The 13,297-nt window shown below is 48.0% G+C and overlaps 1 protein-coding gene across 2 annotated transcripts in view; it reads left to right on the forward strand.

Moving 5' to 3' along the window:
- The window catches only part of SLC4A4 (solute carrier family 4 member 4), a 198,896-nt gene that overhangs the window by 172,434 nt on the left and 13,165 nt on the right, over positions 1–13,297 (forward strand). For both annotated transcript variants that reach the window (XM_074147199.1, XM_074147198.1), the window contains exons 17-21: positions 1,701–1,814; positions 2,140–2,301; positions 6,979–7,157; positions 8,514–8,586; positions 12,767–12,835. In XM_074147199.1, coding sequence (XP_074003300.1) covers positions 1,701–1,814; positions 2,140–2,301; positions 6,979–7,157; positions 8,514–8,586; positions 12,767–12,835 — 597 coding nt within the window. The remainder of the gene's footprint in view (positions 1–1,700; positions 1,815–2,139; positions 2,302–6,978; positions 7,158–8,513; positions 8,587–12,766; positions 12,836–13,297) is intronic.

A 13,297-nucleotide genomic window follows, 5' to 3' on the forward strand; every position in this document is an offset into this window, starting at 1 on the left:
GATCCAACGACCAAAAGGGGCTATTAATTATTATGTCAAAAGTCTCCTTATAGCCAGAGCGAGTATTTGGGGAGGACAAAAGAAGCCCTTTGCTTTGCCACTGAGTAAAAGTGGGTAAATGAGATGTCCATGTAGAACAGGAGAGCAGAGATGCATATTTGATGTTACCACTTTGAAATACTCAGAAATCAGTGCAAAAATGTTGAACTTGACTACAGCCCATGCCTGTAGGTCCCTGTTACTGTAGCGACCTAAAGCAGAAATTCCCTTTCTTCTCTGAGGATCAGATACAACATAAAGGATGAGCTGAAAAACCTCTGCATGGATTAAAACCTGATTTTGCTCAGACTTACACCCAACTTACACATCCCTTCCAGGTGAATCTGCTTGTTTTGTCTCCTCAACTAAAGTTGCCACGACACGTGTGCGAGCAGGAGGTTTCCATGTGTACCGAAGCCCTGTTTCTCTCTGAAACCTGTCCCCCCACTCCCTGGTTTTGGCATCCTGACACACGGGGGATTTATCCTGCATGGATGTTTACTGTTCTGCTCTGTTACAGTTGAACCTTTATTATTTTTAATAAAAAAGAAACAAATTCCATCCGGGCTGGAATGCAGCTCAATTTATCAGTAACCATGTGAACCTGGGAAGCCTGGAAGGAACAACAGCTCTGAAAAGATCCCACAGTTACAGACAAGCACAGTGGGTCCTGCCCAGTTAAATTTCAGGGTCTGACCAGTGGCAGCTTTAAGTTGTCCTGTTCCAGTGACTTCAGGAGAGTTGCACTCTTAGGGCATGTTGAGGATTTGGCTGAGAAGCCTCCTTTCTTTCCCTGTCTGTTTAGGTTGATTTGTTACTTGAACAGAAAACAGTGTAATCTCCACCAGTCTTACAGAGTGTCTCATCTGTTCTGGAAGTTTGGGTTTTCCCATCTTCTAAAGACAAACTTTGTTCCCATCTTCTACAGGGAACAACCTTTTCGCGTTGTCTGGTGTAAAATACCATTTCTTCCCTTTCCCCTTTTTTTTACTAATCTGCATTGCAGTGTCAGTCATATTAAAAAAATGGAGTCTGGGGATAACACGGTATTTTTTGTTAAAGCCACGTACCTTGGGAATCCTGTGATAACAGGAGAAGCTCAGTCGTGCCAAAAAAGCCATCTCTGGCCCTCCACAGAAAAATATGTGGGCCCTAAAAAATCAGAGATCAGAAGGCAAGCAGAAGGAAACAATATTTTATATGTCTAAAAAAGTCACTATTTTTTTTTAGGTTTGTTTGTAAATGTTTGGTATCTGTTAATATTGGAAGCTGAACCTGAAAAGTCTCTTCAGACAGAAGAGCTAGGTCTCCGTGCCAGTGGTTGGTGGCTGCTGTCAAACACAACAGCAGTGAGACTGCCCTGAAGAATTCATGTGGGAGTTCCTTAGAATAGCAGTTTTCTTTTTCCTTAGCCTGTTTTCATACTTCCATTTGGGCTTAATTGTCTGGCTTTCAGACAAGGCAGTAAAGTATATTTAGGCACATTTAGGCAAATGGCGCCAGACGTTACAATGCGCGCTTTTGTTTCCACAAAGAAAGAAGAAAGGATGAGCTTGTATTGCCACCAAACGCAAGCCTGGAGTATCACCTAGGAACTAAAGCGTGGGTGAAATGGTCTTTTATGGTGCTAACTACTGTTTTGATATCAACTCCCGTTTCAGGCCCGGAAGCTCATCAGTGACTTTGCCATTATCTTGTCCATTTTGATTTTCTGTGGAATAGATGCCCTGGTAGGTGTGGACACACCAAAACTAATTGTGCCAAGTGAATTCAAGGTACGTCATTGTCGGCTTTGTTTGGTGGCCTTTGGAAGAGGTTCCCGTTTCCACCCATCTGCCCTGTATAAAATGACTTGCCCTCAAACCAGGAGAGTAGTCAGCTATCTTATTTTTATTAGCATTATTTGGGTTGGCTGATTTATCTCCTAAATCCTGCCTCCATACTTTGAACCTTTTGTTGCTGTGAATGGGAAGGGTGAAATGCTCTCAAACCTCAAGTGTCTCCATGTAGCCCCGTTGCTGGAAGTACAATTGTGTTTGGGATGTCATCATTCCTATGTTGTCATTGTAATGCAAGTTTTCCTTTCCTTGCCCTTAAAAGCCAACCAGTCCCGAGAGGGGTTGGTTTATCCCACCTTTTGGAGGGAACCCGTGGTGGGTGTACCTGGCAGCAGCCATCCCTGCACTCCTGGTGACTATCCTCATCTTCATGGACCAGCAAATCACAGCCGTCATCGTCAACAGGAAGGAGCACAAGCTCAAGGTGGGTGCGCGTCGTGTCTTGAAGGAGGACAAAGAGCTGCCCGATGCTTTTCCTGTGCTGGAGATGGAGGAGGGCCCATGGGAGTGTTGAATGTACATGCCACCTCAGAAATGTCATTGCTGGTGTTTAACAACAATATTGATTTTGTTGACTACTGTAGAGTTTTTTTGCCAGGAAAACCACTGATTCAGTTGAAAATCTTGAGTGTAGCACAAACAGCGTTTGCCTTCCTCCTAAAGGACGAGCCCTGTGCAGGGCCAACTTGTGATGTCTCCTTCAGTAAGCACTTCCTAATTTTGATTGGCTTCACCATCATGTGGCCTGAAGCGATCCCACATGAGAAGCTTTGGGATTGCTCCTCCCTTTTCCTTCGCAAACAGGTCCCGTGCCAGGAATAGTCGGATTTCACAAGACCAGCCAGCTACCCCTTCCCTTCCAGGGGAAGGAAAGGATTTAGAGCCATTGCATCCTATCCCCTGCTCGTAGAATCATAGAATCATCTAGGTTGGAATAGACCTTTAAGATCATCAAGTCCAACCATCAGCCTAACATTGCCAAAACCACCACTAAACCGTGTGGCTAGAGCCAGAAGAAATTAGAGCAGCCCTCCTTTGAGAGGCAGAACTTTCGTTTAAAGGCCCTTTTCATGTCAACATAAACCCATAAGTTTTCTTAAAATTGTTACAATATTTTGCTCTTTCCTTGCAAGAGCTTCAGTCTCCAACTGCAAACCTTGGAGAATGGCAAAGGAAACTACTAAGTATTGGCTAGGAAGGAGGGTCTGCATCTATTCACAAACATAAAGTTATGTGCTTGTCTACTTTACACATCTGCTTTTCAACAGGAGATAAGAAGTCGTTAAATTACACGCAGTCAGAAACTGGTCGATGTCTGTCACTCCTGATGTTTGCTGGTGTAGGGTAAACTGATGCTCTCCACTATGCCCAGCAAATACCGTTTTACATGCTACCAAAACTGTTCATTTCTTTAAAACAAGTCCCTGGGTCCGACGTTAGGGAACCCCGAGGAAGGGTAGGGTGCTTCCCAGTGAGGAGGCCTGGCAGACGTGCTTTCTGGTGTTATTTTCAACGGGGTGTTCAGGAAGAGGACTGGGGCCAGCAGAAGGGTCTGATCGCTTGCTGCCTCACAGCTGGCGTGAAAAAACACTGGGGTTTGGTAGTGCTGATACTTCCACATGGCCGTTCACTTCACAGACTCTAGTCCTCTTTAAAAACCAGTCCCAGACTCACGTCCAGTTCAAACCTCAACTCAAACCTCTCCTCTGGCACCAAATGACTCTCAACATCTGTCTTTTCCTCCTACCACCTTCCTCCCTCAAAGACATGGGCCTATTCAGTGTCATCTGCTGCTGTTTTTGAGGAGAGAAGGTTGCTTTGTGATTGTGGTCGGCTTTCTTCCTGCCACAGGCTATAAGGGGAGACTTGATGAATCTGAGGCACTATAATGGAAAGGAAAACGAAGGTGGCCAGAGTGGGTCCACCAGGTCATGCATGGATCTGCAGAAAGTGCCCATTTTTGGGTGCTTGGGGTCTCAGTGGGGAGAGGTTGTGGGGCAGGTTGTTGGAAGCAGGTTTTGGGGCACCAGGACGATGTCAGGACCCCTCCTGTGGTGGCTATGGCCGGAGATGGCCCAAGTATGACAGCTGCGTTGGCCGTACCATGATGGAAAATACTAGCAATAAGCCGAAGAGATTTGGGACATACCAAGGGCATAGCCACAGTTGGATGTTATTTAAAGAAGAGCTTTATATCCGCTGACATATAACAGCCTAGGATGGAGTAATGTTTTTAAAATAAACTTTCCAGACCAGCGCTATGCAGTTTTTCATGCCTGTAGGGTTTTTCCTTTCCCTGCACTGTCAGTTCTATTGAAAAATATTAAATTCCTGTAAAAGGAGACTCTCCCTTCCTGCTAACAAGACACGTTTCAAGTGGTCTAACTCGTGAGAGGAAAGACTCCCTCAAAACATGGGTAGTGCTGGGTCATTATTTAGATACCTATTGAGATATAATTGAGGGCTGTTGGAAACGTGAATGGAGCTTTCACTTGAGAAAGAGGAGGATGTTTCAATTCATGTGGTCACTGTGGACATGAGACGACCGACGTGTGATTTAAGATGGTCCTGAGCCTGACCTAGAGGAGAAAGTCAGAGTAGCAGGAGATGGGAAAGGTTTGTTGTGCTCAGTGATGAGTGCTGGGTGATGGTTTATGTCACTGGTTTAAAAAAAAACAACCCAGAACATCACTTTTTGCCATATGGACCAGGGCAGATAAATTGAATACTGTGCCCACATCTTCCTCAGGGGGAGGCTAATCATTGACACCATCTTAGCTTTAGGTCTGCGCCCTGCACCTAACTGAGCAGACATAGCATTTTCTTAATTGCTGGAAGAATATGTTCACTTTTCTTGCCCAATGAAGAGGAGGCCCCTCATCTCTTCAGCTTGTAGACAATGAACGTGGTTATGGTATCAGCACTGGGTGTATTTTTTAGTAACAAAGAATAAACACTCCAGCAAAAAATGTATTTCCTGCTTCCTTTGTTATGGTTATGGTTGTGAGCACGTGCTCACAAGACAAGCAGGACAAGAGGGAACGGGCACAAACTTGAACATAAGAAGTTCCATCTCAACATGAGGAGGAACTTATTTTCTGTGAGGGTGGCAGAGCCCTGGAAGAGGATGCCCAGAGAGGTGGTGGAGTCTCCTTCTCTGGAGACATTCCAAACCCACCTGGACACGTTCCTGTGGGACCTGCTGTGGGTGACCCTGCTGTGGCAGGGGGTTGGAGGAGACGATCTCCAGGGCTCCCTTCCAACCCCATATAGTTCTGTGATTCTGTGATTTGGGGTTCTTGAGCCCTATCCTGCTCCTCTGCATCAAAAACCACCTCCGTGCACAAAATCTAGTGTAGGCCAGAAGAAAGACGAGGTTTTTTTCTGCTGGTGCCTCACTAAAGTGTGGGCAGGGTGTCACTGGGTGTCCATCCCCGTGCTGCGGGCCAGCCAAGGTAAGCAGCGCGCCCATGAGGAGGGAAACAATGAGGTCTATTCAAGAGGAGCTGGGTTGCTTTCCCTCCTGGGTCACCAAGGAGGTCCGGATCGTTTGTTCTTTCCAATAAAATCAAATTGAACAGGATTAAAAAAAGGTTAATCTTTTTTAAAATAGCAAACCTTGGAGATTTGTCTAGTGTTTTTCTGAAGATCCCTTTCTTTGGTGGCTCTTTTGTTTCTTCACTTCTTTTCTTGGCACTTGTGGATTTCCTGTGTTAGTTCATTAAAGGCTTTTAAAAAGAGAAGATCAGAGGTCTTTAAGAAGGAGGAAAGAATGAGGGCAGCTTTCTCCTTTCCATAGGGTATGAGTCCATCAGCTGTTCTTGCTGCTTTCTCCAAGAGACCCTAGGGCTGAGTGTTGAGGAAGGTGCCTCCACCACCAGGCACGACCAGCAGGGCTCAAACCAGTTGTGAGGTCCCAATCATGAGATCCCACAGTCGCTTTTTATCCTAAATACAGGAGTTCAGCCCTCCCTCTGAGACAGCAAACGTTACCTTTAGGCGGGCACCCTATGTCTGGGAGGTTGCTTTCAGGTAGACTTCCATGAAGTCCTTACACTGAGAGGTATTTTACAACAGCTGCTTAAAACTAAGAGTAGGCTTTGGGCTGGTTTTAAAGGGTGGTTTGGGTGTGTAAAGCTCTGTGCACGTCCAAGCTGTCGCTTACACCAACGTGCAATCACTTGGCACCCAAAGGTACCCATCCTGGCCTCCCACCACGGCAGAAGAAGTCCTGTAGCAGACCAGTAGGACAAATGGTGGCTCCCACAGTTGAAAACCACTCTGCTGCTTTGCAGACAATCTTCTGTCCGCTCGCCCTCTTCAAACTCTCCTCCTGCCCTGTCTTGTGTTGTGAAAATGGGCCGTCGAGTTTTCGTGTACGCTGTGGGGAGGCAGCAGGGGATGGGATGGTGCTGGGCATTGGGTTGCTTGACACTGCCATACCTCATTCAAAATTAGGAGCTTATTATAAAAATAGCACTTTATAATGGGGTTTCATTTTTTGGTTGTTAAGAGGCAATGCAGAGCTCCTTCAGAACGCTATAAACCCATTATAACCAGGAGAGTTGGTTGTGTGTGTATATATATATATGTATATATTAAAAAAAATATAGAGAAATATATATTGAGAGCTTGCTTGTTTACAAGATACGAAGTGTATCTCACCAAATATTTTTTGGTGAAAGTGGTGATTGTCTCTGATTGTCTCTAACTCATGGTCTGCTGTCTCTAGTCCCTCTTGGACTGGTCGCGGGGCTTAGCTTGTACCAGCTCGACCTCCAAGCACTACGTAGTGTTCAGAAGGGGCTTGGTCTCCTGCCAGGCTGCTTGAAGGTCTGCTGCTCTCCTGTCCTTACTGCATACTGTTGTTTTCAGAGCTTGGCAGAACTGTAACATTCACCTGTTTTCCCTGCGTAGGTGGGTAATTCATCCTTTAAGGAGCAATGGGTCCTACTCTGCTATTTCTTATGACAACATCTGGCGGCCAAACGATGCAGTAGGAGCTCCTTGCTTGGTGTGCCCCTGCCCCTGCACCAGAGCCTTGGCCATTCCGTAGGTATTTGGAATAATTAAGCTGAAGGTTGCCTGTTTCCCTTCACAGAAAGGTGCTGGATATCACCTGGATTTGTTCTGGGTGGCCATTCTGATGATCGTGTGCTCCTTTATGGGTCTGCCCTGGTATGTTGCTGCTACCGTCATCTCCATCGCTCACATCGACAGCTTGAAGATGGAGACGGAAACTTCAGCCCCTGGAGAACAGCCCAAGTTTTTGGGAGTGAGGTACGTCCAACCAGAAGAGCCTTAATTGCCTTGTTTGCCTGCAGAGATCAGTTTGTACTATAAATGGTCTTGCTTTGAGCAGGACACGCGCAGAGGTTCAGGGGGAATAGCTCTTAGATTTGCTGTAAATCTTCAGACCAGCTGTGCTTCCTTACAGCCTTTTTATTGTCTGCGGAGGATATATCCAGTGAGAAGTTGATCTGGCATTAGCCCTTTTGCAGATACCCTTTCTTGAAAAGGAAGAAAACCGTTGCGCTACGTGCGTTGGCCGTAGACGGGGAAGAGTCTGTGCCAAGGGAGGAGAGGAAGGAAACTTCTCCCCAGGGCTTAGACCTTTTCTTGATCTGCTTTGGCCACGCACATCGAAGTCACCCCAAAACACACAGAGCTTCCCAGAGCGAGCTCTGGTGCCCATGGGACCCTGCAAAGTTGTCAAAAAGAATTTCGTGCTGCTTTCTTCGTATTTCCAAACCCGGCTGGGAGATTCAGTCTCTCAGCAATGCCTTGGACAAATCCCCGTGTAACTCCTCAAAAGCTTATTCCACCAGATCAGACGCGGTTTCCCCGCGTTTGAGAAAGGAGATAAATTTTCTGCAGATTTCTTTATCCGTGGAAATTAAACCAGGCGTTCATTAGCAAACATAATGGTAAAAAAAAAACGTAAACCCGTCATGCCTAAAGCAATCAGCTCTACTTAATCAAGCAATTTTTTTTTCTGTGTTTGGTTGCCTTAATTAAGTGGTCTGAAGTGCTTTCAACAGGAGCACTTCTGGAAATCAGGCCGCTTGTGTGGGCGAACTAAATCGAAATATAATGGCCGAACTTTCAGTGCTCTGAAATACGACTGTAGAGTCATTTTCGATAGTATTTTTGGCTGTAGGGAGCGGCTGCGGGTGCCGGTGAAGGCACGTGTTCGGCACCCCACGAAGGCCCTGGACCGTTTATCCAACTGCTGGAGTACTATGAGCAGGTCTCGAAATACGCTGCTGATCTAAGAGTGGAGAGACCGTGATTTATGGCCTATTTGGGTGCTGTAAATACCGCCGGGCAGAGAATCTGGATTGCTGGCTAACGGTTTCTAGTGTTTAACTTGTAAACACACCCCTGACTCGGTAGCAAGGCTCTGTTGATCCACAAACAAGGGAGCTAACACTGATCTGGTGTTTAAAAAAAAGAGATTTATGAGGCTGGGTCAGGATCGCGATACCTGCCTGATGCTGTGGGCTTGTAATCACCACTCTGCTCTGAAAATGGGGTGCGAAAACGGGTTTTATGCTGGTTTTGAGTACTCTGAGAAGGAATAAAATTCAGAGTGAAGGCTGAAGCCGTGCTGCTCACCCGGTGGTTTTGTTGCAGGGAGCAGAGAGTCACCGGGGTCATCGTTTTCATCCTGACCGGGGTGTCTGTCTTCATGGCGCCCATCCTGAAGGTAAGGACGTCACCTTTCTGGCTTTCCCCGGCTCCCCCAGCCCAAGCAGAGCCGCAGCAACCCTCAGGCTGCTTTGTGCTGCTAAAAAAGCTCATCGTTGGAGTGTGGAAAAAGAGATTAGTGAGAATTACTCGTGCAGTTTTAGAATTTTCTGGAAGCATCATTAGAGCGTGCTAGAGAGTAATGGTGACATAGTTCCGGGCTGGTGGTCTTGGGGGCTGTGATTTTTTTTTTTTTCATTTGAAGATTTTTTTTCTTCCATGTTTGCCTACAGTAAAGTTTCCTTTTATTTTGCGCTCTCATACTTCTGCTGTGCCTGTGTTTCATGGAACATATATTGTGGATAAAGCTCGGGAGCCTGCTGGTGGCACAACGGAGGGATGGTGGGCAATGCAGCAGAGGTGCTGTGTGGGAGACAGGGGTTAAAAGATGGATACGGAGTTTTAAAAGTAAATAAATCTGCATTTATTTGAGTGTGTGCGCACATCTTAACACATGTGCCTGAAGGAAACCTTCGCTTGGTGCTTACTCACGGGCTGTGGGCATGGCCCACTGAGAGAAGGTGGGTTTTTTTTGATGAGGGAGAATATTCTGAACTGGTGGCGATGAGCACAGCCTACAGCTGATGGTACTAGTCCAGGGGTACCGTTTTGGCCAAAAATCTTTGGGATTTGGACCACTGCCACTGCCGTAGCGGAGCTGTACCCTGCCAAGCAGGGTGCCTGTAACTTGCCTGGCTTTTTGTGAAACAGCCAGCACAACAATCAAATTTTCACTCTTTTGGGCTGGATCCTCCTTCAATAGCACATCCCTTATCGCTCAGAAGCGAAATGTGTTTCTGGAGGAAGCAGGCAATTAAATGGGATTTCTTAATCTCCTGAATTCTCTTTTCTTGTGAGTTTAGCCAAGGCTCTGGACGGATGTGCTGCTGATGCACCATTTCATTTAGGTAGGTAGCTATTTTTCCAAGACCTGAAATTCCTTGGCATGTGGCCACCGAGAAACGCGTCCTTAGGGGATCGTCACATCGGAGAACGCAGCTGGAAAACCTGCTTATCCGTGTTTTTTGGAGGATACTGCCTTCTCCGGGGGTTCCAGCAGTGCCAAGAGCAGGCATATTGTACGACAGGAGATGTCAGCTACAGAAGTCCATCTCCATGGATCCGTAGACCGATGGTAGCAGCAGCAGATGTCAAAATCAGAGAGTCATAGAATCATTCAGGTTGGAAAAGACCCTTGGGATCATCGAGTCCAACCATCAACCCCACTCTACAAAGTTCTCCCCTACACCATATCCCCCAACACCACATCTAAGCGACTCTTAAACACATCCAGGGATGGTGACTCAACCCCCTCCCTGGGCAGCCTGTTCCAGTGTCCGACCACTCTTTCTGTGAAGAATTGTTTCCTAATGTTCAGTCTAAACCTACCCTGCTGGAGCTTGAAGCCATTCCCTCGAATGGTAACACACGTACCGAAACGGTGGCACTGTGCATCGTAACGCCACAACGGAGCAGACGGGGGTCTGGAGAAGCTTTTCTGGAGGAGGCAATGGAGTTTTTGGTCACGAGGAGGTTGGAAGCCACCAGGGCTGTAAGGCACAGTGAGATGTGAGCCTGAAGGGGAGGAGGCAGAGAGCAGTGGTGCTGCCTGTGTATGAAGTGGAGAAAGCGGCTTTTACACGTCAAGTGTGTCCCTATTCTTGATTTCTAAGGTTGTTTTTACAACCAGCAACTTATTGTGTCTTGGTAACAGCTTCCTCCTCTGCGCAAACAGGCATTTCCGTGCCCTTAATTTAATGCCTGATTGCAGTAATTCTGTTTGTTAGTTCATGTGACCTTTCCCTGCAAGATCTCCCTTCCTCTATTCCACTGGGGTCTATTATTTCCCCTGTTATTGCTTCAATCATTAATTATTTGCCTGCGCTTCCCCCAAGAGCGCGTGTGGGGAAGATGCTGGCAGGAGGACGCCTGAGGATAACTCGGCACGCTCCTCGCCCACGTGCCAGCCAGAGAAGTCCCTGGCAGCCGTTCAGGACCTTTAACAAACTCCAGTGGCAGGGTCTCCTGCTCCAGAGAGCTTTGCTTGGCTTAAACGCGTTGCGGAACGTCGAAGTCTTCTCCTGCCAGCGGCAAACGGAACGCTCCCCATCCCAAATTCGATAAAAGAGGCAATCCGCCGCATAATCCCAACTGTGTTTTGTGTGGGTTTTTGCGGTGTTTGTGCTGGTTTCGAACGCCGCTGACGTTTCGGCTCAGCTGTGGCAGATCTCCACAGAAACATCCCCGGCCCTGCTGGGAGAACAACGGGCGCTTTCCTATAAATACATTTTTAATTCTGTTGGCTCGCAGGAGGTTTGCTCGGGGTGCCCAAGCCAGCAGCCCCGTTGTTAGCGACCACTTTGCCAAAAGAAAGTCTTCCAAAAGGCAGGTGCCGCTTGCTGCTCTGCAGGGTAACGTGCTCGGGTTCCACCTAGGGGTGATTTACAGGATTAATCATCGCGGAATGGTGAAATAATATTTGGACGTGGTTTTTTGGGGTTGGTTTTTTTTTTTTTTTTTTTGAAAAACAGAAAGAAATAGAAGGGGGAGGAAAGAGAGAAATGTAAATGAATTAGAAAGCTAAACTCTGAAAGCCTCCTACCCAACTTGCCGGAGGGAATATTGTCTTGTCTTGTCTAATGGACCCAGTGAGGGGTTTGAATCCCTCGGACACCCCCAGCCATGGGAACCACGCGCTGGCTCCCCGTCCCTCCCCGCGATGGCACACGGTGATGGCAGACCAGCGAACCCTGGCTACGGAAAAAAAATATGGCTTTTAATGTGAAATATTACCGCAGCTCGCTCAAGGAAGAGAATGCATCCAATAGAAGGACGAGTTAGCAACCAAGAAGCTCTCAGGAGGTGACGGGGAGGGGAGGGAAGGGAAAATGTAGGCAGGGAAGCTTTGGTCTGGGACGGCACGTGGCCCGGTGACTCCGATGCTCGTGTGCCCCGAGTGAAACGCGTGCGTTCGGGATGAAGGCCTCCAGGGATTTGCGCTTGGCTCTATGTTTTTAGGATGAATAATGTGGGGAATACGACAAAACACCAAAAAAACCCGCGTGTTATTTGCCTCTTCGGTGAGTTCCGTGCACCTTTGAAGGCAGGCGTCCCTCCGCAGGAGCCTTGGCCGTGCCGTGGCTGCCGTTCAGTGGCAGCCGCCCGTCACTGCACGAAGGTCTGTCCTTCTGCGACGGGAGCAGAGCTCTGCCCGTCCTCCTTGGGTTCAAAGACCGTTATTCAGCTCCTGCCTGTGGTTTGTGCCCAAATACTCCCAGTCAGGTCACGCCAGGCTGGCTGCCCACACTTCTGCTGTGGGGACGATGAGCGGTTCCTCCTCTTGGAAGCTGTGGTGGCTTTCACTGTAGAGGACAGCTTTGTGCTGCAGGTCAGAGGGACAGATGCTCCTTCTGGTGTCACCCTGGTGGTGTCACCCTGCCCCGTTCCTCGCTTCCAAAGGAAGATGTCCCCAATGGTAGGGCCAGTGATGGAGGAACAGGCAGCGCTTGGCACTTGAGGGAGCAGAAATTGATGTTTGAAAGGATAATTCCTGGCAGCGAAGAAAGTAACTCGGCTCACGGCCCTGTGTTTGTGGGTAGTTATGGATTAAAGTGGGTGAAAGGTGGAATGGTCAGATATTTGGTTGGCATGACTGTCGTCGCTGAGGTGGGACTCAAGAGAAAAGCCTTTCTGGGTGGATTTTGATGTCTTACTGAGCTGGACATACTGCAGGATCTGCCTTTTCTTCTTCTCTACCTTCTGCTTCTCATCTCACCAGAAACCAAGAGGTGAAAAGCAGTTTGAAGCTTTCTAGAACACGTTTACCCCCCCTCTTCTTGAATTTGCTGACTGGCTGGTTCTGTTCCCTTTGGGTCTTGGAGAGATGTCCAAGTCCCAGTGAAGTGGGAGAACCCAGGGCTCGTCCAGCTCCTGCCCTGCTCCTCAGCCCTCCAGTGATTGCACAAACATTCTCATGGCTCTCAAAACACAGCAGGATTGCTCGCTTTCTTACTCTGCGTTGTCCACTCATAGGTGCAATTTGAGTGAATCATGGGCTAGGAATTGTGTCCTTCTGCGTGTTAATGGTGCATTGTGTGTGGGGAGGTTGTTCACTCAGTTCCTCCTGTTTTCCCCCACAGTTCATTCCCATGCCTGTGCTCTACGGTGTCTTCCTCTACATGGGCGTCGCGTCCCTCAATGGCGTGCAGGTGAGTCACTGGCCCAGGTTGCCCCGAGAAGCTGTGGCTGCCCCATCCCTGGAGGGGTTCAAGGCCAGGTTGGAGGGGGCTTGGAGCAACCTGGTGTGGTGGGAGGTGTCCCTGCCCAGGGCGGGGGGATTGGAATGAGATGATCCTTAAGATCCCTTCCAACCCAAACCATTCCATGAATCTATGAGTCCATCCAACACTGGGCCTTCTCCAGTAGATTGCAATCATTAACCAGTGCAGGGTGGTTTTTTTTCACAACCCTCTGCCCTTTCTCTTCTCCTTGACCACCTCCTTTTCCTTCCCAAGAAACCCAGGAAGGGTAGCAACTGTTTACAAACATTGCCACGGGCTGGCTGTCCTGAGATCCAGACCAAAGGGGAGCCATCTGCTCAGTGGGAGAGCGGCCAAGCCTGGGCCCTGTAAGCGATGGGGGTGCTTTGTGAAGACCCAAGGTGCATCTTC

The sequence above is a fragment of the Numenius arquata genome, chromosome 5, assembly GCF_964106895.1.
Source record: "Numenius arquata chromosome 5, bNumArq3.hap1.1, whole genome shotgun sequence".
NCBI lineage: Eukaryota > Metazoa > Chordata > Aves > Charadriiformes > Scolopacidae > Numenius > Numenius arquata.